General features: G+C 42.6%; 1 protein-coding gene across 1 annotated transcript; it reads left to right on the forward strand.

The window, feature by feature from the left end:
• Positions 1-424: 424 nt before the first annotated feature.
• LOC137234603 (peptidyl-prolyl cis-trans isomerase-like) lies at positions 425-1,180 on the forward strand. Its single transcript, XM_067758058.1, has one exon. It carries the CDS (start codon positions 476-478, stop codon positions 968-970), a length of 495 nt encoding a protein of 164 aa, XP_067614159.1. The 5' UTR covers positions 425-475; the 3' UTR covers positions 971-1,180.
• The last annotated feature ends 21,208 nt before the right edge of the window (positions 1,181-22,388 follow it).

Genomic DNA, 22,388 nt, shown 5'->3' on the forward strand with positions numbered 1-22,388 from the left:
TTGAATGTGATAAAGAGTGGTTACTCAAATGATGAGAACAATTTAACGATTGTATTCCCAAATGCAAAAGTTATTAAGCTACTAGTTGATTGTGGAATGAATGTTAACAACAAAAATTAGGCCAAATCAACGCCACTACATGTTGCTGTGCAACCATATAACTATTCTAATGATATTATATCGTTGCTATTGGAACACGGTGGGGACCTAGATCAACTAAATGAATCGGATGAACGTCCATTCAATTTGATTGTAAGCAATCCAGCCAATGCAATACCACTAATGAATTTTATGACTCTTAAGTGTCTAGCTGCTACAGTTATAAGTAAATATAAATTTCCTATCACAATCAAATACCAAAATTACTTCAAGATTTTGTTAAACAGCATGAACACTGAGAATATACGTATATTTTCCGTCTCAAATAGGATTTCGTGGTGTTCGTTTCTTCAGTAATAAAAGCAGTAAAGGCAAAATGGGTCTCCCCCGTGTATTTTTTGACATTATTGCTGATGGACAGCCTCTCGGCCGCATCGTTATGGAGCTACGTCCCGATGTTGTGCCCAAAACAGCTGAGAATTTCCGTGCCTTATGCACAGGCGAAAAAGGCTTCGGTTATAAAGGCTCCTGTTTCCATCGTGTCATTCCTAACTTCATGTGTCAAGGTGGTGATTTTACAAATCACAATGGCACTGGTGGTAAATCTATCTATGGCACTAAATTTGCTGATGAGAACTTCATCTTGAAACACACTGAACCCGGTATTTTGTCAATGGCTAACGCTGGACCCCACACCAACGGATCGCAATTTTTCATTTGTACTGTAAAGACAGCATGGTTGGACAATAAGCATGTGGTTTTCGGCAAGGTTGTCGAAGGCATGGATGTAGTTAAGGCTATTGAGGGTTTGGGCTCACAATCGGGCAAGACAAGCAAGAAGATTGTTGTTGCCGATTCTGGTGCGCTTTAAACAGCGTATATTATTATATATATACATACTTTAAAATACAAATAGTATATACTAAATAAATACAAAAAAGCTTAAAGTTTTTAGTAAAAGAAATAATTTTATAAACATTCGAACAGCATTGTCGCAGTTAAATTTTTGAATATTCAGTATGTACTTCAAAGACTTTCTAGTAAAATATTTGAAGGCGTGCATTCAATACAAAACATTTCACTAACAATGTCTGGACTGGGTCGTTTGGATACGAACACATCCAGGACGTGCCAAAAAGATATTCAAAAAAGTCACCAGCATTCATAACCTATCTTTACAAAACTCGATGCAAAGTTATTTGTTAGACAAAGTGGTGACTAGTTTTTGGCGTCGTCTGAGATAGAGATACTACATAAGCTTTGCGTCAGTCCGCTACTTCCCCCCACCAGTGGTAAGGGGTAGCAGATACTGCGCAAAGTTGTAAAAATAACATTAGTCGGTTTTTTTGTTAAAACCTCGTTCAAATCTGGCACTTCCCCCCACCAGTGGTAAGGGGTATCAGATACTGTTCGAGGTAAGGGAAGTATCCACCCGGTGGGATGCACTCCCGCTTTCAACGACCTTTTGTAAGTCTGGTACTTCCCCCCACCAGTGGTAAGGGGTACTGGATACTGCTCAAGGTTAGGGAACTTTTTCCCACTTGCAAAAAATTTTTTCTCTTTTTTTTTTCATTGGAAAACTCAAAATTTATGAGTAGAAAAGATTTTGGGTGATGTGATGATTTTTTTTCTTTTTTAAATTCAGTTGGCCGAGTGCCTTTGACCGAGTGCAGATGCATTATGTGGCAGATCCTGGATCTGCGTTAGGGTTCTGGTGTCCCTGCTCTGGAGAGCGAGTGACTTTTGAGTTAAATTTTTAGAAAGTGAGAAAGATAATGGGCTGAAAGCCTTTAGGTTCTGTGGCAGATCGGTTCACCCTTCTGCGGTAGGTTGTTATGATGTCCTCGTTATGGGATAACGAGTGAATGGGATGGTCTCTGGTGTCCTCGCTCGGGGCGGGCGAGTGAATTCGGGGATTTTCTGGTGTCCTCGCTCTGGGTGAGCGAGTGAATTATGGGGTTTTCTGTTCAGGGGGCCCCCGGTTAGTCTTGTTAAAAAAAACTTAGATCGAAAAAAAATGTTTTTTTTTTTGTTTGCGAGCTTTTTGTACGCTCTCCCGCGTCTTCGTGCGTCTCGCTCCGTATTCAGGTGTAGGAGTCCCTCCGGAAGACTCGAAACGAGACCGGAGGTAGAGAAAAAAAAAGAGAAGATGTAGGATCGCCCTCCGGTAGACTCGCACCATCACGAGACCGGGGGGTTGATTAGGGCATAGCCACAAGCTTAGGGATAGCGGGGCATCACGGCGCGTGGTTGAAACGCGTCTTCATGTCCCGCGCTCCCTTTCCCCATTGCCATCGCGTAGTACGTTTTAGGATTCCCCTCCGGTAGACTCGCACCATCACGAGACCGGGGGGTTGATTATAATATATGGCTCGGGAGAAACGCAGGCTTAGGGGTAGAGAGACACGAAGACGCGGGTTCCTTAATTTGCTTTCTATGCTATCACCAACCGTGGGCCTCTGATTTTAGGTAGTCGAGGGAAATAGGATTTTTGTTTTTGGGGTTTTGGAAGGCGGGGTTTGCCCCCTTACATTTAATTCTCCTTGTCGTGGGGCGGAAGGAGCACCAATTTCGTAATTGGTCTAGTTATTTGTCCCCTGGTTGTATGAACGTCAACAACACGCACACGGTTATCAGGGCCTGGGTGTGTGTTGACGATTCTGCCCATTCTCCACTCGTTGGGTTGGAGGTTGTCCTCTTTGATAACAACTAGGTCTCCGGGTTTTAGATTAGGTTGTGGATGTTTCCACTTGTATCGTTTCTGGATCTCGGTGAGATATTCGGTTTTCCATCGCTTGCAGAAAGTGTGATGGAGGGCTTTGAGTTTCTGCCACCGATTGATCATCGAGGCAGGGCTCTCACTCGCATCCGGCTCTGGCGGAGCCAGTAGATGGCTGCCCGTGAGGAAATGTCCTGGAGTTAGTGGCTCCAGATCCGTTGGGTCATTCGACCCTGGACTGAGAGGGCGCGAGTTGAGGCACGCCTCAATCCTGCACAGAAGGGTTTGGAACTCCTCTATGGTGTACTTATGGGAAGACGCGATCCTTTTGAAGTGGCTTTTGAAGCTCTTCACTCCCGCCTCCCACAAGCCGCCCATATGTGGAGCGCCAGCGGGAATAAAATGCCAAGTTAATGCTTGCTGGCTATACTTGGAGATTGTTTTGTCTCGGCTTTCTGCCAGGAAGGCTTTGAATTCCGATCGTAGAGATCTGGAAGCTCCAACAAAGTTGGTACCATTGTCGGAGTAGATGTTTTTTGGACATCCTCTTCTCGCGATAAAACGCGAAAAGGCTGCGAGGAAGCATGGGGTGGTTAGGTCACTAGCGGCTTCTAGGTGGATGGCCTTAGTGGAGAAGCAGACAAATAGGCATACGTAGCCTTTGGACAGTCGACATCCCCTACCGCGGTAGCTTTTGATGTCGAAAGGCCCCGCGAAGTCTACCCCGGTATTGGTGAACGCGCGGGTAAAAGTAGTCCGTTCGCAGGGAAGGATACCCATAAGTTGGGACTGTGCCTGCTTTCGATGAATAATGCAGGTTTTGCAATTGTGTATGATGGCTCTGATCATGGTCTTGACGTTCGGTATCCAGTATTGGGTTCGGATAAGACGGAGCATGAGCTGGTTCTCGCCATGAAGGGAGTCATGATGAGCCATCATAACTGTAAGGCGAGACAGCTTACACTTGTAAGGCAATATGATCGGGTGCCGCTCGTTGTATGACATGTCCTTTGAAGCCCCTAGACGCCCTCCTGTTCTGATAATGTCATCTTTGTCGATGTATGGGTTGAGTGATAGGATTTCACTCTTCCGATCAATAGGTTCCCTATTCTTTAATTTTAAATATTCGGTACCGTAAAATTGTTTCTGGCAGACTCGTATTAATGCTTGAGTCGTTGCCTTAATCTCATCGGCTGAGATTATGCACGACTTTTCTTGGAACACTGCTTTGGTTTTAGGATGCGTTCTTTTATAGAATCTCCTAACATAAGATAAGACTTTCAAAGCTCGTGGCAAATCGGAAAATCTTTCAAGAATATCTGTATGATCTGCCCTTGTCGTGGCATACGATTGTGCCCTCTTTTCCTCAACGGACGTGTTGTAATCGGCGTCTTGTGCTGGCCAGTGAGAATTGTCTTCTTGTAGCCAAGAAGGCCCCTGCCACCACAACGAACAGTTGACCAAATCTGACGCTAGTAGTCCTCTGCTTCCTAAATCCGCTGGGTTAGATTCCGAGTCCACGTGAAGCCAGTCCTTGTTACCGACCATGTCGAGGATTTTGGTGATTCGATGTGCGACGAAGGTTGACCAAGTACAGGGCGGCTTGCGTATCCATGCGAGTACGATGGTTGAATCCGTCCAGAGGTGAACTTTTGCTGGTCCCAAATGAATGTTTCGGAATATTGATTCCATCATTTCTGCGAGCAGCACGGCGCCGCAGAGTTCTAAACGTGGTAGCGAGATGGTCTTCACTGGAGCTACTCGGGTTTTGGCTAGCAAGAGATTTGTGAAAATTTTATCGTCTCCTTTTACGCGCATGTAGATTGCTGCTGCATATGCCTTTTCCGATGCATCGCAAAAACCATGAATTTCGATGTCGTCCTCGGGCGTAAAATTTATCCATCGCGGTATCATAATGTTATCTATTTCGTTATAGTGTTGGGTGAAATTTTCCCACCGTTCTAAGGTAGTTGGGGAGACAGGTTCGTCCCACCCGGTGCCCTCTAACCAGATATGCTGCATTAGGATTTTTGCCACTATGACCATTGGTGCAAGCCAGCCTAAAGGGTCGAAAAGTTTGGCTATAGCGGAGAGGATTGCGCGTTTGGTGGTGTTCTCGCCAGTTCCTAAAATTCCTGCTGTAAAGTAAAACATGTCTGAGTGCGCGTTCCATCGTATTCCGAGTGCCTTCACGGAGCTAGCCTCTTCAAACGCTAGAAAGTCCTTGCTGAGCAAATCCGTTTTGGGGATGTCCTGAAGGATTTCCTCACAATTTGATGTCCACTTGCGCAGTGGAAAGCCAGCTGAGTGTAATGCTTCGCGAATCTCGTTTCTTGCTCTGATGGTTGACGCTATTGTATGTCCTCCAGACAAAACGTCGTCGACATACATACTCTCGCGTAATATACCCGATGCTATTGGGTGGGTATTTTATACATCATCAGCCAATTGTAGAAGTGACCGTATCGCGAGGTAGGGGGCGCAGTTTACACCAAAGGTGACAGTCTTTAGTTCGTAAAGACTGATGGGTTCGTTGGAGGATGTTCGATGGACAATTCTTTGAAATTTGGTGTGATTTTCGTTCACCCAAATTTGTCGATACATCTTTTCTATGTCGCTATTGAATACGAAGCGGTATAGTCTCCATCGTAAGATAAGTATGGGTAAATCGGCTTGTAGAACTGGGCCTGGGAGTAGAATATCATTTAGGCTCTTCCCGTTTGCCGTAGGGCTCGAGGCATTGAATACTACGCGTACCTTTGTAGTGGTACTTTCCGCTTTAATAACGGCGTGGTGGGGCAGGAAATAATGATCCGAGTCGTCGGATGAAATATTCTTTTTTAATTTTCTCATATGTCCGAGCGAATCATATTCTGACAACACTCGAACATATTCTTTACCTAAATCTGGGTTTTTTATTAGTCGCCCCTCATTCCGGAAGAATTGAGAGCATGCGCGTTTCAGGGACGGTCCCAAATTAATGTTATCAGGGTAATCCTGCCTGAATGGTAACGATACGGTGTATCTTCCATCTTCATCACGTTTCGTTGTTTCCTTGAATAATTGTTCGCAGTACCTTTCCTCCTCATTTAATATTTTATTTTTGGGTACATTTTCTACCTCCCAGAAAGCTTTGAGTTGGTTGTCTAAGGCAACCTCGTTGTAGAAAGACATAATGCTCTTCGTTGGATTCGGTGATTCGATACGACCGGTTAGTATCCAACCGAACACTGTCTCTTGGGCTAAGAGTGTGTTTAACACATTATTCTTTATACCGCTCATTATAATTTGGGGATATACGTCTCCGCCAAGTATGAGGTCTACGTCTTCGTTGATGTAGAACCTCTTGTCTGCCAAAACCAAGTCTGGGAATGCCTGCATAGTCATTGCGTTGATATGGCAGGATGGAAGATTCCCAGTGAGTTTCGCTAGAACGAGTACGGGTGTAGTCAGGCTGAAGCATGGATCCACTGGTGAACGTAATTCGATGTTGGATGCTTCTTTCACCTGAGCTGTCACCGCATTTGTGATGCCTGAAACATGGGCATGCATTTTCCTCGCTGGCAAATTGATTCTGCGTTTCAGTCTTTCAGTTATAAAGGAACATTCAGACCCAGAATCAATTAATGCCCGCGCGGCGAAGTCGGTACCATTATGGTGAATGTGTACGCGAGCAGTTCCTAATAGCACACCTGTGCTGGAATTGGCATGGCAGGATTTGACATTCTGGTTCGTAGAAGAGGGTGGTTGTCCCGATTCCTGTCTTTTCCGTGCCTGTACCGAAGTTGATGGGGTATTATCCGCATCTTTGAACGGGTTGCGCACCGCCGGTTGCTGAAGTGTGTCCGCATGCAGGAGCGTGTGGTGACGAGAGTGGCATTTGGCACAGTTGTACGAACTGGTGCACCTCGTCACTGTGTGTCCTGGGGATAAACAATTCAGGCAGCCATTTGTGGATTTGACGAATTTAATCCTTTCTACCGGATTTAAATCGCAAAAACGTGAACAGTTGCGTAATCTGTGCTCCGTAGATTTGCACATTTTACATATTGATTTTGTTGTTTGCTTGGTTACTTTGGTTTGAAAAGCACCAAGTCTTTTTGTAGGGTTTTCCGTCGCCTGGCGCGACGTGTTTGATTTTTGCACTTTAGAAGTGGCATTCCCTGTAAAACCAGACACGGTTTCAAGTGTCTGGAAACGATTTGACAAGAATTTGTCCATATCCTCCCACTTGGATATGTCCGTCTTGTGGTCAATGCTCTGCTCCTATAGCGCCAACGTATTTTCAGGTAATTTTGTCGAACATAAATAGGTAATAATCGCATCCCAATTTGAAACATCGATCTGATGTGTTTTTAAAGATGCCAAGCAATTATTTATGTCGCGCTGTAAGGTTTTGATAGAGCTGCCGCACTCGCTATCTATCTTTTTTAGATTAAACAAAATTTGTAGTTGTGAGTTTACGAGAATCCGCTTATTCTCGTATCTCTCACATAGGTTTTTCCAGACTGTTTCGAAGCCTTCATTTGTCAAGGGACATTTCTTGACGATGTCCTTTGCCTCACCTTGAGTTTTCTGATTGAGGTGGAACAACTTTTCTACCGGGCTTAGGCGACTGTTGTTTTTGTATATGGCCGTGAACAGGTCACGAAACGTTGGCCAAGATAGGTAGTCGCCCTTGAACACCTCAGTATCACAAGCTGGCAGGCGGATACTGTGTTCGCGCGCGCGTTCTCCCTCAGGTTTGACTGCCCTATCTTTTTCCTCCTTCAATTTGGCTTGAAGTTCAGCCATGTTCGACATGCATCTTAGGAATACGGCATATGCCGCTTTATGCTTGATCTTGACCGCTGCAATTTTCTTTGCGTCGATAGTGTCCGAGCCAAGCAACTCCTCTAGGGCGTTCTCTGCTTTTTCCCACTTAGCTTGCAACTCTTTTTGCTGTATTGCAAGAGTGTGCACAGTGTGCAGAGCCGCATTGATGTCATTAAAATCGGCCTCGAATTCGATTATTCGATCGGCCAATCTAATGTAAGAATCCATGTTCATGGTTGAAAGGTGGAGAGCAAATTAACCAAGGGATGTAAAAACTTTGAAAACCTGAGCGAATCACCCAACCAACAACTATTAAAATTACGCAAAACTGATTTCTTACTTTTAATTTGTTTATTTTTGTCTGACTTTGCAGATTATTGTGCCGTAAAACAGGGAGCAGGGAGAAGCAACACCAATGTGTTTTGTGTAAATAAAGGGGGCCACTCACCACTTCCAAGTTTAATTGTATTGTATACTAAGTGCGCGCGCTGGTATGAACTCAACGAAAAGTGGAAAAACGTGTGATAAATCTTGTGCGAAAATTTATTAAGAAACTAGTGAAATTAAAGTGATGCAAAACGAAAATTTAAATCGAATGGCGTGAAATTTTGTGTGAAAGTGAGGTTATGTGTACCTCTTCCTTGTGCTGTGTCCGGAGAGCCTTACCGGTGGTGGGGGGACAGGCCAGATAGTCACAAGGAATTAAAAACGTTAATGTTACGCGCTTGGGCTTATTTTTCTTTTTGGCACTACACAGTTTTTCACACTTTTCGCGGTCAGTTACAAGCACGTATGGCACTTCAAATGGATTTTCGCACTTTTTATTTATTATTTTTAACCAAAAAAAATGTGGCAAGAAATATTGCACTTACTTTGTGGCTGTTTGCTGTTCTGGTGATTATGTGGCAAGTAGTTTGTGTGATGCAGTGGCTTCCGCTGGCTGTCGCTTGCTCAGTGTTTTGACGCTGGTATTAAATAATAGACTTTTTGTTGGTGGGCAAAATACTTTTCCTGATGAATTTTTGTGAGGAATTCTTAAAATGTATGCGGTCAGCTATGATGCTTTGTTGTGGACTGTAATTTAGGTGCTGTTTCCAATTCCTGGTGAAGATGGACCAAATGTTCGGCCGGTGTGCGTCTAATCCTGGAGAGGTGGGCGCACCGGGTCGATCTCAGCGGGAGTAAGCGGGTTGGAAATGAAAATAAGCAAAATAGACGAGATTTCTCGTTATAATATATGTGATTTATTGGGTAAATGTAAAACTAGCAATAGTTACAATATTACCTGAATAAACGCAGAAAAACGGCAGAGATCGCTGGCGGCAGATGTGTACGCGTTGGCTGTTGAAATCAAAGAGGCCGGTTGTATAGCAAGCTACAACCGTTGACCCGCAAAGTCCTCCGTTTTGGAGGGGAAAGGCACCCACACATCAACCCCGACATGCATATGCATGAGTGCTGACAAAAAGCACACATACACGTGCATGTACATGCATGCACATGCATGAGGGCGATGGTGTGGGTGGTTATAAATTAATTCGAGTATCGAGTATCGATTTGCAGAGTTGCATTGGGGGGGTCGCAATCAGATGCGGAAAAGTTAGGCATCCTGCCTAAACAAATACAATCATGCTGGTTTTACCACAATTAACAGGGAATCTTCCAACTTGCCAAATAAACGCAATGACTAATTCTGGGCGGAGACATATACCCCAAATTATGCTAGGCGGTATTAGGAACGACGTGCTAAACACATTAATAGCACAGGAAACGGTGTTCGGCTGGATTTTGACAGGCCGGACAGATGCGGTTGATACAAATAAGACCCTAGTTTCATATTTCAATGAGGTCACTTTAGATAAACAATTGGCGGCCTTTTGGGAGATAGAGGAAATTCCAAAGAAAAGGAGCATCAATAACGATGACACTTACTGCGAGGAGCTATACAAATCCACAACAGTTCGGAACAACGATGGCAAATACGTAGTCTCCTTACCCTTTAGGAAAGAGTTTAACTTAGGCCCCTCATTAAGAAGTGCGTGTTCTCAATTTTATCGCAACGAGACACGACTTGCGAAAAACCCAGTCCTTCAAACGGAATACAATAGAGTTGTGTCCGAATATGAAACCTTAGGGCACATGACACAAATAGGCAATATTTCGCCAGACTCAAATGACTGTTACTTCCTACCTCACCATGCTGTTATAAAGGATGGAAGTACAACGACAAAAGTCAGAGTCGTATTTAATGCATCTTGTCCTACCACTAATGGCAAAAGTCTAAATGATGCCTTATATCCAGGTCCGATTCTTCAATCCGACCTGACAGTTCTTATACTACGTTGGCGGCTGTTCAAATACGTATTTAACAGCGACATAGAAAAAATGTATCGCCAAATATGGGCAAATGAAGACCAAACAAAATATCAGCGAATCATATTTCGCAAATGCCCCAAAAACCCAATTAACATTTATGAATTGAAAACGGTAACCTTTGGGGTTAATTGTGCTCCGTATCTTGCGATTCGGACACTACACCAACTGGCTGATGACGTGGAGACATCGCATCCAATGGCAGCAGATATCCTGCAGAATTGCATGTACATTGATGACGTACTCGCCGGTGGACACAGCATCGAAATTGCAATAGAGGCTAGGGACGAAATTTCATCGGCAAGTTTCCCATTGCGAAAATGGACGTCCAACTGCAAGAAAATTTTACAGGGTATACCGAAGCAACACTTATTAAGCGAGGATTTTCTTGAGTTTGAAGACACCAGCATGGTAAAAGCACTCGGCATTAAGTGGAACGCGCATTCTGACCTATTCTATTTTACTGCTAAACCCTTTGAAAACAGCGATGCCATCACAAAAAGGGCTATACTTTCTGCGATTGCAAAGCTGTTCGACCCTCTTGGCTGGCTGGCACCAGTGGTAATTGTAGCCAAGATTATAATGCAAAATATTTGGTTGTTAGGCACGGGTTGGGACGAAAAAGTATCACAAACTACTCTAGATCGTTGGACCGCATTTGTGCAAGAATACGAAAAAATCAACCATATCCGCATATCGCGATGGGTTCATTTTACCCCAAAGGACAGCGTCGAAATACATGGATTCAGCGATGCCTCGGAAAAAGCATATGCCGCCACTGTTTTCCTGAGGGTACAAACAAAGGATCAAGTCTTCACCAACCTGCTGATGGCCAAAACGAGAGTAGCCCCGGTCAAAACCATATCATTGCCACGACTGGAACTCTGCGGCGCAGTCCTACTTGCAGAAATTATAGAGTCGGCCATAGAAAATATGCAACTTTCAAACATTAAAGTAACCCTTTGGACAGATTCGACTATAGTACTGGCATGGATCCGAAAACCACCATGTTCGTGGTCAACGTTCGTGGCACATCGAATAACTAAAATCATCGATAAAGTAGGAGACAAAGTATGGCGGCACGTAAACTCCGCGTCAAATCCTGCAGATTTGGCGAGCAGAGGCCTCTACGCTTCGGACCTAATCAACAATTCTTTGTGGTGGCAGGGACCTTCTTGGTTACAAGAAGTCAACGAAAATTGGCCAACACAAGAAGAAGATTACACTACGAATATGGAGGAAAAGAGGGTGAAAGTTCATACAACTTCGGTCAAAAATAACTTTGATATTCTGGATAGGTTTTCTGATCTACCGAGGGCTTTGCGGGTTATATCCTATATTCCTCGGTTTTTCCAGAATACGCAACCAACAACTAAAGGCTCTTTTAAAAGGGATTCTCATTCAAAAAAACAACACGAAGATTGATAACAATATGCCAGAGGCAACATTATCAAGAAGAGTACGCAAATTTGAAGTCAGGAAAACTAATAAATGGGAAGAGTGAGATTTTACCCCTGAACCCATATCTAGATGAGGAAGGCATCATTTGAACTGGGGGGCGGACTGGGGCATCCAAAGACATATCCCATAACGAAAGTCATCCCATTATTCTTCCTTATACTTGCAGGTTATCCAGACTTATAGTTCAATCCTCTCATGAGACCACACTGCATGGAGGGAACCAGCTGATGCTACGTCATATCCGCACTCAGTACTGGATCCCACGCGTTAAAGTCATGATAAGGTCGGTTATCCACAACTGTAAGGTCTGTACTATTTACAGGAAGCTGGCACAAACGCAACGTATGGGGATCCTTCCGAAAAGCGCACCACCTTGACTAGGGCCTTCACCAACACTGGGGTAGATTTCGCGGGACCATTCGATATAAAATCCTACCGAGGGAGGGGATGTCGAATTTTAAAAGGATATGTTTGCCTGTTTGTCTGCTTTTCGACGAAAGCCATCCATCTCGAAGCGACACACGACCTTAGTACCGGGTCCTTCCTAGCTGCCTTCGCCAGATTTGTATCCAGACGAGGCTGTCCGAAAAACGTTTACTCCGACAATGGTACTAACTTTGTCGGAGCTTCTCGATCTTTACGATCCGAGTTTAAAGCATTTCTGCGTGAAGCAAGGAACGGAACGTTGACTAAATATAGCCATCACATTATAGAATGGCATTTTATACCGCCAGGCGCTCCTCACATGGGAGGTTTGTGGGAAGCGGGGGTAAAAAGTTTTAAGACCCACTTTAAAAAGATCGCGTCAGATCATAAATATACTCTCGAAGAGTTTACAATCCTCTTATGTCGAGTTGAGGCCTGCCTCAACTCTAGGCCTCTAAGTCCCTCATCCAACGACCCTTCCGACCTGGAGCCGCTTACTCCAGGCCATTTTCTCGTAGGTGGGCATCTTTTAGCTCCACCTGAACTCGACTGTGGTGAAAACCCTGCCTCCATTGTAAACCGATGGCAAAAGATGAAAGCCCTTCATCAGACCTTTTGCAAAAGATGGAAATCGGAATATCTCACCGAGATCCAGAAAAGGTATAAATGGAAACATCCACAATCCAACTTAAAACCCGGGGACCTAGTCGTCATAAAAGAGGATAACCTCCAACCAAATGAGTGGAGAATGGGGAGAATTGTCAACACACACCCAGGTTCCGATAACCGTGTACGTGTTGTTGACGTCCACACAATGAAAGGAAAAATTACGAGACCAATCGCGAAATTGGTACTACTTCCGCACAACGACAAAGAAAATGAACCTTTATAATCCATATTCCTCTACCCAAAACAACCCAGCTCTCGTCCACCCCAAACGAGGCCAACACACCGATAACCCAGCTCTCGTTCCCCCGAACGAGGCCAACACACCCTAACGCAGATTCACTATCTGCCGCAGAATACAATTGAATCAGCAACTGCAACAGCCCCAACCCCCCCCCCCCCCTTTATATACTTAAGATGGGGGACTTTACTTCCACATCTCGTATCTGTCAGATTTTCAATGAAATTTTAAATTCTGAATTAGTCGACAAAATAGTCAGAAACGATTCGGGAAACTGAGTGGCATATAATTATATATTAAGATCACTTAGAGCAAGCACATAACTCCAAAGGTGATTAGAAAACAATATTCAGTCCGATCATCAAGCATTCCGGTTTGATTCCTCCCCTTGGTCTTTGAAAGTGAGGTTATACGACTGTGATAGAGGGAAGGACAAAAAAATGTTTTCACCGATCCCACCCTTTGCCAATAAACCTTCCGAGGTTTGAATATTAGCCTTCCATGATGCAATTACTATGTTCCCCAATGACGACAGAGATTTTGACACTCCCACGGTACAAATCGAAACGGGTCGCTTTACGAAGCAGGAAGAAGGGGGAAGAATTCAATCCTCCTCATAGAAAATTTTAGTAGACAGGCACCTTTGGTAGTATATTAGTAGTGGCAATATATTTGTAAATGCCAACAGGTTTCAGAGGAAATAATTCATTTTCTAGTAAATATTTCGTGAATTGATAAAGGTTATGTTGGTTTAGAATTTTATCCAAAAAACACTATATCAAAATTTTGTTTCAAAACCTACCTATGTGAGTATAAGATAAATGCATTTTTCACATAAGATGGAGTCGATGAAAGGCATTCTGAGATAGGGCGACAGAAGTGTTAAGCTTGGTGCGGTCCTGCTACGCATGGAGTATTCAATTTTGATTCTGAAATTTCGGAAAGCTCCATCACGTTAAGTATTCATGGAAGTGTTCCGATTCCTCAAATTCTCAATGGAGATGAATGTTCCGAACATAAGAAAGGAATAAGTTAACATGCTCAAATGTCCTCATATTTCGTTAAAGCATATCTACTATTTGCTAGCATATTTAGATTTAGGTTTCGTATGGTCTTAGGTTTACGCAAGTGCGCGATTCCTTAATGTCCGTGCTTTTCATAAAACCTATGTCCAGCCACACAAAAAGATCGTGGCATGGTTAATAAATTCATCACAAAATTAAAAAGTTGGCTAAGCAGTTATTCAGTTCAGTATATATCGGGTATTCATAAACTGATTTTTCTGATATTTTTACTACTAATATTTTTTCGAATAATAGGCATACCCATGGAAAGATCACCACAGATGACGGGACAACAGTCTATATTGGTCTATGCAGTCTCTCCCTATAGATACTAGATTCGTAACCACTTGGTTACAACATCAAAAGTTCTCAAATGCACCAGAATTTAGGAAGTGCAATTGTCGTTACACGGTTGCACATTTGTGATTTTAATAGTTATTTATTGTAGGTACACACATTTGTATTCCGATTCTCACTCCCACAACTTAACAAATTTTAATTACAAAGTAAATCATATCGGATTTCCGGCAATTTTCAATTACCACCTAATCATTCTATGAGAGAAACAAAAAAAAAAAAAAACGTTGCGGTGCATAAACTAAATTTCATTGCTTTTTTTAATTCAAAACTACACAAAATATTTCAGTATTAAAGCACTATGAGTGATCCTAGGACACATTATCTTAGTTGAGATAAATGTATTTTGACGAAAGCGTTATATCCATAACATTATGTGCAACAACCATGTAAAATGTTACCTCTTTAGCTGGAGCTTTGAATTTGACGCTTTCATACAACTATACATGAAATTTGATATATGTATACCCCTACCCTCATTTGTCTCACTTATCCAGTCAGGTGTTAGTAGTTGATAAAAAGTGCCCGGGGCGTTTCAATCCAATTTTGGCTTCTAAAATGAAAAAAAAAATTCAGCGTTATTCCTATACCGACTGAGATCCTGAATGATTGTGCCAAACGACGAACGAGCAGACGTAACCTCAAGTCCACCTTGTGCATCATTTAAATCATTGTCAAACTTTAACTTACCTGGAGTTCCACCTTTTGCGTTAGAATAATTAATAAACGCCTGATCATGCTCAAAACGTCAAAGAACAAATCCAATGCATGCTGCACTAAGTCACCATTGCCTGCGCGACATTTCTCCGCAATGTTCTGGGTATCAAACACCATTAAGGCGGCCATTACAAACACACCGATATAGAGTTGGGCCACCTGAACAAAATATTATTTCAGAAACATATTGAAAAGGCTTAGTATTGCCATGGTGTTTATGACAATGATTAAAAGTCCAAGGATGGTTGTTAGGTCTGCCCCTTGAATTATTGTTGACTGCTGGTGCTGTTATTGAACTAAGATTCAGTGGTCTGCCATTGCCTTTACGTAATTTATTCAGAGGATTGTCACCGCCGCCACATACGGCAACCAATACTCCCACAACAAATATACCAACAATGCCTCACATAGATACCTTTGATGATTTGGCTGACGCGTTACCTCAACGTTATCGAGCGGAAGAGGAAAAAATTGTCGTCTAAAGTTTTGTATCGCATGACAAATAAACTGATGGAACTTGATGATAAAAATGCGCAGTTCGGCATAATTTATGCATTGAAATTATTACTGCAAGACTTCAATTTCATTGATTACCAACGTGCATGGATAGAATTTAATTTCATTGAAATAGGTCAAAGATTCTCGTATCACAATTATGTTACAGCCATAGACTTGGCATGCCAATTGTTTAGGCCACAAGCCTAAATATGGCGGTGCACCCTCGTATTACTTAACTTTTTCTTTTCGTTGTCCTTTTACCTCACATCTTTCATTTATACATATCGGTTTATACCGATAACCGTTTACCCCGCCGGATAATAGTTAAGCCTAGGATTCGGCGGTGACCGCGAACAAAAGGTTTTTTACCTCTTTCACTTCTTTTGCGAACGTCTAAGAAACCGCCAGCAGCCAAGCCACCAAAGGTAAGCCCTTCAATTCTCTTTAACATTAAAAAAGTTCATTTTTGCACTTCCGTCATCGGAAACATTGAATGTAAGTGGATTATCTTGCGTTGAATCTGCATTTCCATTTATTTTAATAAATATTATTGTTCACTTTTCTATAACGAATTCGTTTGTGTATTTTCTTTTCTTCTCTCCCCACCATTATTACGAGCGCGCCCTATCTGCGGTCTTGCCGCCGTAACATTTGGTCCATCTCCCCGAAATAAAAGCAAAGCGACCTAATTGCCAAATCGAAGGAATAAAATCGATGCACAAATAAATAAGAAATTAATCAGCACATGTGGAAAGCCTAAGAGCTTAGAAAATTATTTATAAATATATTAAAATCAACCAGCAGTGAAAAAAGTTGGCCATCAAAACGAACGAGCAGCGTATATCAACTCGTCATCACACACATACATACAGTCCATTATCATTAAAACATCATCAGCATATCAAACAGTCCACTCATCTACATCACATTATCACATCATCATCACAACATCAAACAGTCCACTAATCAACTCATCATACGATATCACGTCCATTTATCACATCAACAGTCCACATAACATCATATCAGATCACATACATTACCAAAACTTGTGTAAGGTAAGTGGTTGATTTTGGTGCACATTTTTTTTTATATATACGAACTCACGTATCGAGTGGATTTGTGATATCCATTTGCAAGTCAAAGCAAGTGGAGGTTCATTGTGTTTTAAACGCACACTTAGCGCCTTTTGATTATCGGCTAAGTCCCCCACCAGTGGTAAGACTTTTCCGACACAACTCAAGGCAAGACAGTCAGTGGATCTTTTTTTTCTCCTTTTGCAACAAAACTATCACTGCACTGTGCAACCACACTCGGTTTCTATAGACAGTCTTTTCGGTTGTTGATTTTCGGCAACAATCTACATACACTCTCACTTGGTTGATGAACTTGCAAAGAAATACCACAATATTCACGCAGTCATAATATTCTGCAACCACAGAAAAATTTTTTTCAAAAACATTTCACCTTCGTTGGGTGGCTTGTAGTCATTTTTGCTTAATTGCGACAATCAATAACATTGTTGCAAATCGCTCATTTGTGAATACACTTAATTCAGATTAATTCGGAGGCATTTGATATAGAGTATTTTTTCACCGAATTATATACATATAATCAATTGCGTTATCTTTGAACGGAAATCAGTTTCTTAATCAGTTGCGAACTGAAATAATACCATAAAGCCAAAATTTAGCACTGCGTTGAGTGGCTAGTGGCTCATCACAATTGGTCACAAACACAATTTATACTCATCGTTTACTATTACATAGCTGTATGTTCTCAGCGTTTTTTTTTTTATAATAAATAATTAAAAGTGTAATTTTCCACATTAAGTTGGATAAACAAAGTTATTGTCTTATTTATATTGGGAAAGATACCCTGGTTGGCTACTCGGCGATACTCATCAACGTTCACATAACACCTTTTGTATACACATTAAATCCTCGTCAGGATTTCTATCTGTGTTTCACTTTCACTTGTATACACATTAAATCCTCGTCGGGATTTCTATCTGTGGGTCAAATTTCACCCTTTTAAACACATTAAATCCACATAAGGATTTCTATTTGTGTTTCAAATCTCGAGGATTACACATCAGATCCACATCGGGATTACATCTGCGTTTTCTAAACTTTTTTTAGACACACTAAGTTTTCAGAAAATATTTCTATCTGTGTCCAACACACCCTTTAGACACATTAAATACCTGCAGACGAATTCTCTTCTCTGCATTGCATATCACTGTAGACACATTAAATCCTTTCAGGACTTCTATCCGTGCTTAATATCACTTTGCACCGACTAGAACCTCAGGATTTCTATCTGTGCTGCATATCACTACATTTATATCACTTTATACACACTAAATCCTCGTCAGGATTTCTATCTGTGTTTATTTCCATATCACTGCATACACATTAAATCCTCGTCAGGATTTCTATCTGTGCTGCATATCACTACATTTATATCATTTTATACACACTAAATCCTCGTCAGGTTTTCTATTTGTGTTTATTTCCATATCACTGCATACACATTAAATCCTCGTCAGGATTTCTATCTGCGGCTTGCACAATCCTCGTGAGGATTTCTATAAGTGGTTCATATCATAATTTACATTTGATTAAATTTTTGCTTAGCACTATTCACATAAGATTGCTATCTGTGTTAACACATTCAATCAGAATTCGTGTGTTCCTAAAGCTTTTACTTATACAGCGCAATCACAGCAAAAACGAAAACACTCTTATAATTTTTTGTTGTGGTTGCATTTACACCAAAGCCACTAAGTCGTTTCCCTCCGAGCTCGACACCTTCAAAGAGACAAAATATTCAAATTAATAAAATCAATGGAGACTTACATTAGATTGGCTGATTCCATAGTGGAGTTTGAACAAGAGTTCAACTCCACCCCGGCCGAATCCCGGAACAAGCACACCCTTGCACTACTGCAAGAGGAGCTAAGGGCACTATGGAAGAAGACCAAATCCACATATGAAGGTCTTCTCAGCAATCCTGAGCTGTCCAAAGAGGAACTCAGCTCGCTAAGAAGAAAGAACAAAAGTTGCTTCGCATGCTACCTACAATGCATGTCTGCTGTGGCGGCTGAAGCCGAAGCTATCACCCCACAGCCGGCGAAAGATGAAGCAAAGGATGACGACTCTTCGCGCCGTGGACATAAAATGCGGCTGCCGCCTTGTGACACCGATGTATTTAAAGGCGACTACCTCTCCTGGCCAGCCTTTAGAGATATGTTCACCGCGATATACATCCACAATACTGATCTGAAAGATGTCGAGAAATTATATTATCTAAAACAAAAAACTCAAGGGGAGGCAAAAGAAATAGTGGGCAGGTGCTCATTAACAAACGAGGGTTTTGCAACCGCCTGGAAGAATCTAAGCGACAGGTACGAAAATAAACGTATCCTCGTCAACACACAATTAAAACTTTTATTTAATCTGACGGCAGTCGAGCAGGAGTGTGGAACATCAATTAAAAAATTGCAACGTGAGATCAACAATTGCATTTCTGCGCTACAATGTCATAATATTGACATCACAAATTGGGACGCAATCATAACTTACTTATGCTCCACAAAACTCCCTGAATCTACATTGGCTCTTTGGGAACAGACCGTAGAACGGAAGACAGATATCCCGAAATGGGAGGATATGGACAAATTCCTGTCCAATCGCTTCCAGACATTGGAGACGGTTTCCGATCTTAGGGGTAATAAAACAACAAAAGCACCCAAAAGTCAGAGTTCGAATTCTAGGGAAAATTCTACGAAACTTGGGGTTTACCAAGCAAGCATACCAAAGTCGGCATGTAAGATGTGCAACAGTACAGAGCACAAATTACGAAATTGCCAAAAATTCCGTAGGTTGTCCACGTCAGGAAAAATAGAATTTATCAAAAACAATAGTTATTGTCTGAATTGTCTGTCGGGTGGACACACCGTGACACGATGCACTAGCCAATTTAATTGCAGCACGTGCCATGCAAGGCACAACACCTTGCTCCATCTTCCGACAGCACAATCAAAGACAACTCCTCAAAGGTGGACTCAAAACGCCACCGACAATTCACCTTCAACCTCACAGCAGGCTAGGGCAAGGATGGAGTCTGAAAAAAGACAAGATAATACTAATAACGTCTCTTCGTGTCATGCTAACACCACTAAAGGGGTGTTATTAGGAACAGCACGGGTTAATATAATCCACAACGGAGTGAAATTTTCCGCCAGAGCGCTTATAGACTCTGGGTCCGAATGCTCTTTCATAACTGAAAGACTAAAGAAGCGAATAAACCTTCCGTCCAAACGTTTGCATGTGCAGGTGTCAGGAATAAGTAATACACCATCGGCACAGGTAAAGGAATCATGCTCGATTAACTTAGGTTCGCTTACAGACCCCTTAGTAAGCATCAATACAGTGGCCCTAGTCCTGCCTCGATTAACAGGGGACCTTCCGACTTGCCAAGTGAGCGCAACGACTCAGCAAGCGTTCCCTGATTTGACTCTGGCAGATCAAAGGTTCTTCGTTAATGAACCAGTTGACCTCATACTTGGAGGCGATATTTATCCCCAGATCATACTAAACGGTATACGGAAGAACGTTCTAAATACGCTTCTCGCACAAGAAACCGTCTTCGGTTGGATTTTAACCGGTCGTGCAGATGCACCTCACCCAACCAATACACGAGTATCTTTTTTTAATGAAATCAGCCTAGCCAAGCAACTAACCGCTTTCTGGGAACTTGAAAACGTACCTAAGAAAAGGGCACTTAACGAAGATAATGCCTATTGCGAGGAACTTTTCAGACTTACAACAGAAAGAAATTCCGATGGCAAATATACTGTCGCCCTTCCTTTTAAACCGGATTTTCCCAACAACATCTCCTTAGGGCCTTCCCTAAACGGCGTCTGCTCCCAATTCTACCGGAATGAGACGCGCCTAGCCAAGACACCGGCCCTACAGACAGAGTACAATAGGGTACTAGCGGAATATGAGACATTGGGACATATGTCAAAAGTTCCAAAGATCATACCACCCCACGTGACCGATTGCTACTTCTTACCCCATCATGCGGTTATAAAAGAGGAAAGCACCACGACCAAAGTTCGTGTGGTGTTCAACGCTTCGTGTCCCACATCCAATGGCACAAGCCTAAACGACGTACTTTATACAGGCCCAGTGCTTCAGGCCGACTTAACGATTCTACTCCTGCGATGGAGATTCTTTAAATATGTTTTTAATAGCGACATCGAAAAGATGTACCGGCAGATATTGGTAAAGCCAAACCAAACACAATTCCAGAGAATAGTTTTTCGCAACAATCCTAGTGACCCTATCAGCGTCTACGAATTAAAGACAGTCACCTTTGGAGTCAATTGTGCTCCTTATCTGGCGATAAGGACACTGCACCAACTAGCAGACGACGTTGAAACTTCATTACCCATTGCCGCAGATATCTTACGGACAGGTATGTACGTCGATGACGTTCTAGCCGGGGGACATAGCATCGAATCCACACTCAAAGCTCGCGATGAAATCACAGATGCATTACAGTCCGCTGGTTTTTCCCTCCGCAAATGGACGTCAAATTGCTCAAGAATACTTAAAGGAATACCCAAACCTCATCTGCTCAACGAAGACTTTTTGGAATTCGAGGACACGAGTACGGTCAAGACCCTAGGTATTCGATGGAACGCGCATGCGGATTATTTTTACTTCACGGCAAAACCAATTGAAAATCGGGATATGTTAACGAAAAGGACAATACTTTCTGCAATCGCTAAACTTTTCGATCCCCTAGGTTGGCTCGCCCCAGTCGTCATTGTTGCAAAAATCATTATGCAAGACATTTGGCTAGAGGGGACTGACTGGGACGAACCAGTGTCGGCAGGAACCCTAGACCGATGGCATAATTTTATGCAGGAATACCCCTCCATTAACGGAATTCGTATCCCACGTTGGGTGTATTTTACGCCAACCAACGACATTGAAATACACGGCTTTTGCGACGCCTCGGAAAAAGCTTACGCCGCGACAGTCTTTTTACGAGCAAAGATAAAGGATGAGGTCTACGTTAACCTATTAATAGCAAAAACAAGAGTAGCACCCGTTAAAACAGTTTCCTTACCCCGATTAGAGCTATGCGGTGCAGTGTTGCTGGCCGAAACCATCGAAGCAGTGCGTGAAAATCTGCATTTAGAAAATTTCAATCTACACCTATGGACAGACTCCACGATTGTTTTGGCATGGATAAGAAAACCCCCTTGTTCTTGGTCAACCTTTGTCGCTCATCGAGTAACGAAAATAGTAGAAAAGGTAGGAAACAAATCCTGGCACCACGTAGAATCCGCATCCAATCCTGCAGACCTGGCTAGCCGAGGACTATCAGCGAAGGAGTTAGTGAATAACTCTTTGTGGTGGCAGGGACCTTCTTGGTTACAAGAAGATAAGACAGAATGGCCAATACAAGAAAAGGACTATCGGACTAACATAGAGGAAAAACGGGTGCAGGTTCATACAACTTCAAAAATAAAAGAGAAAGACGACATCCTCGAACGGTTTTCCAATTTGTCCAGGGCCTTGAGGGTCATATCGTATGTTCGAAGATTTATCCAAAGAACCAATCCTAAGACAAAATCTTCCTTTAAACCGGCATCGCACTTCATTTCACCCGATGAAATCCAGGCCACGACAAGTCAGTTAATAGCTTTCTACCAACGGAGGCACTATACGGAGGAACTTTCGAGCTTAAATTCCGGGAAGCTCATCGGTTCAAAGAGTGAAATCCTCCCTCTTACCCCCCTCGTCGATGATAAGGGCATATTGAGGGTTGGCGGTCGTCTGTCAGGGGCCAAGGATCTTCCCTACAGTGAACGGCACCCGATCATTCTGCCGTATGACTGCCGGCTCACACGACTTCTTGTCCAGTTCAT

The sequence above is a fragment of the Eurosta solidaginis genome, chromosome X (assembly GCF_040869045.1).
Source record: "Eurosta solidaginis isolate ZX-2024a chromosome X, ASM4086904v1, whole genome shotgun sequence".
Lineage (NCBI taxonomy): Eukaryota > Metazoa > Arthropoda > Insecta > Diptera > Tephritidae > Eurosta > Eurosta solidaginis.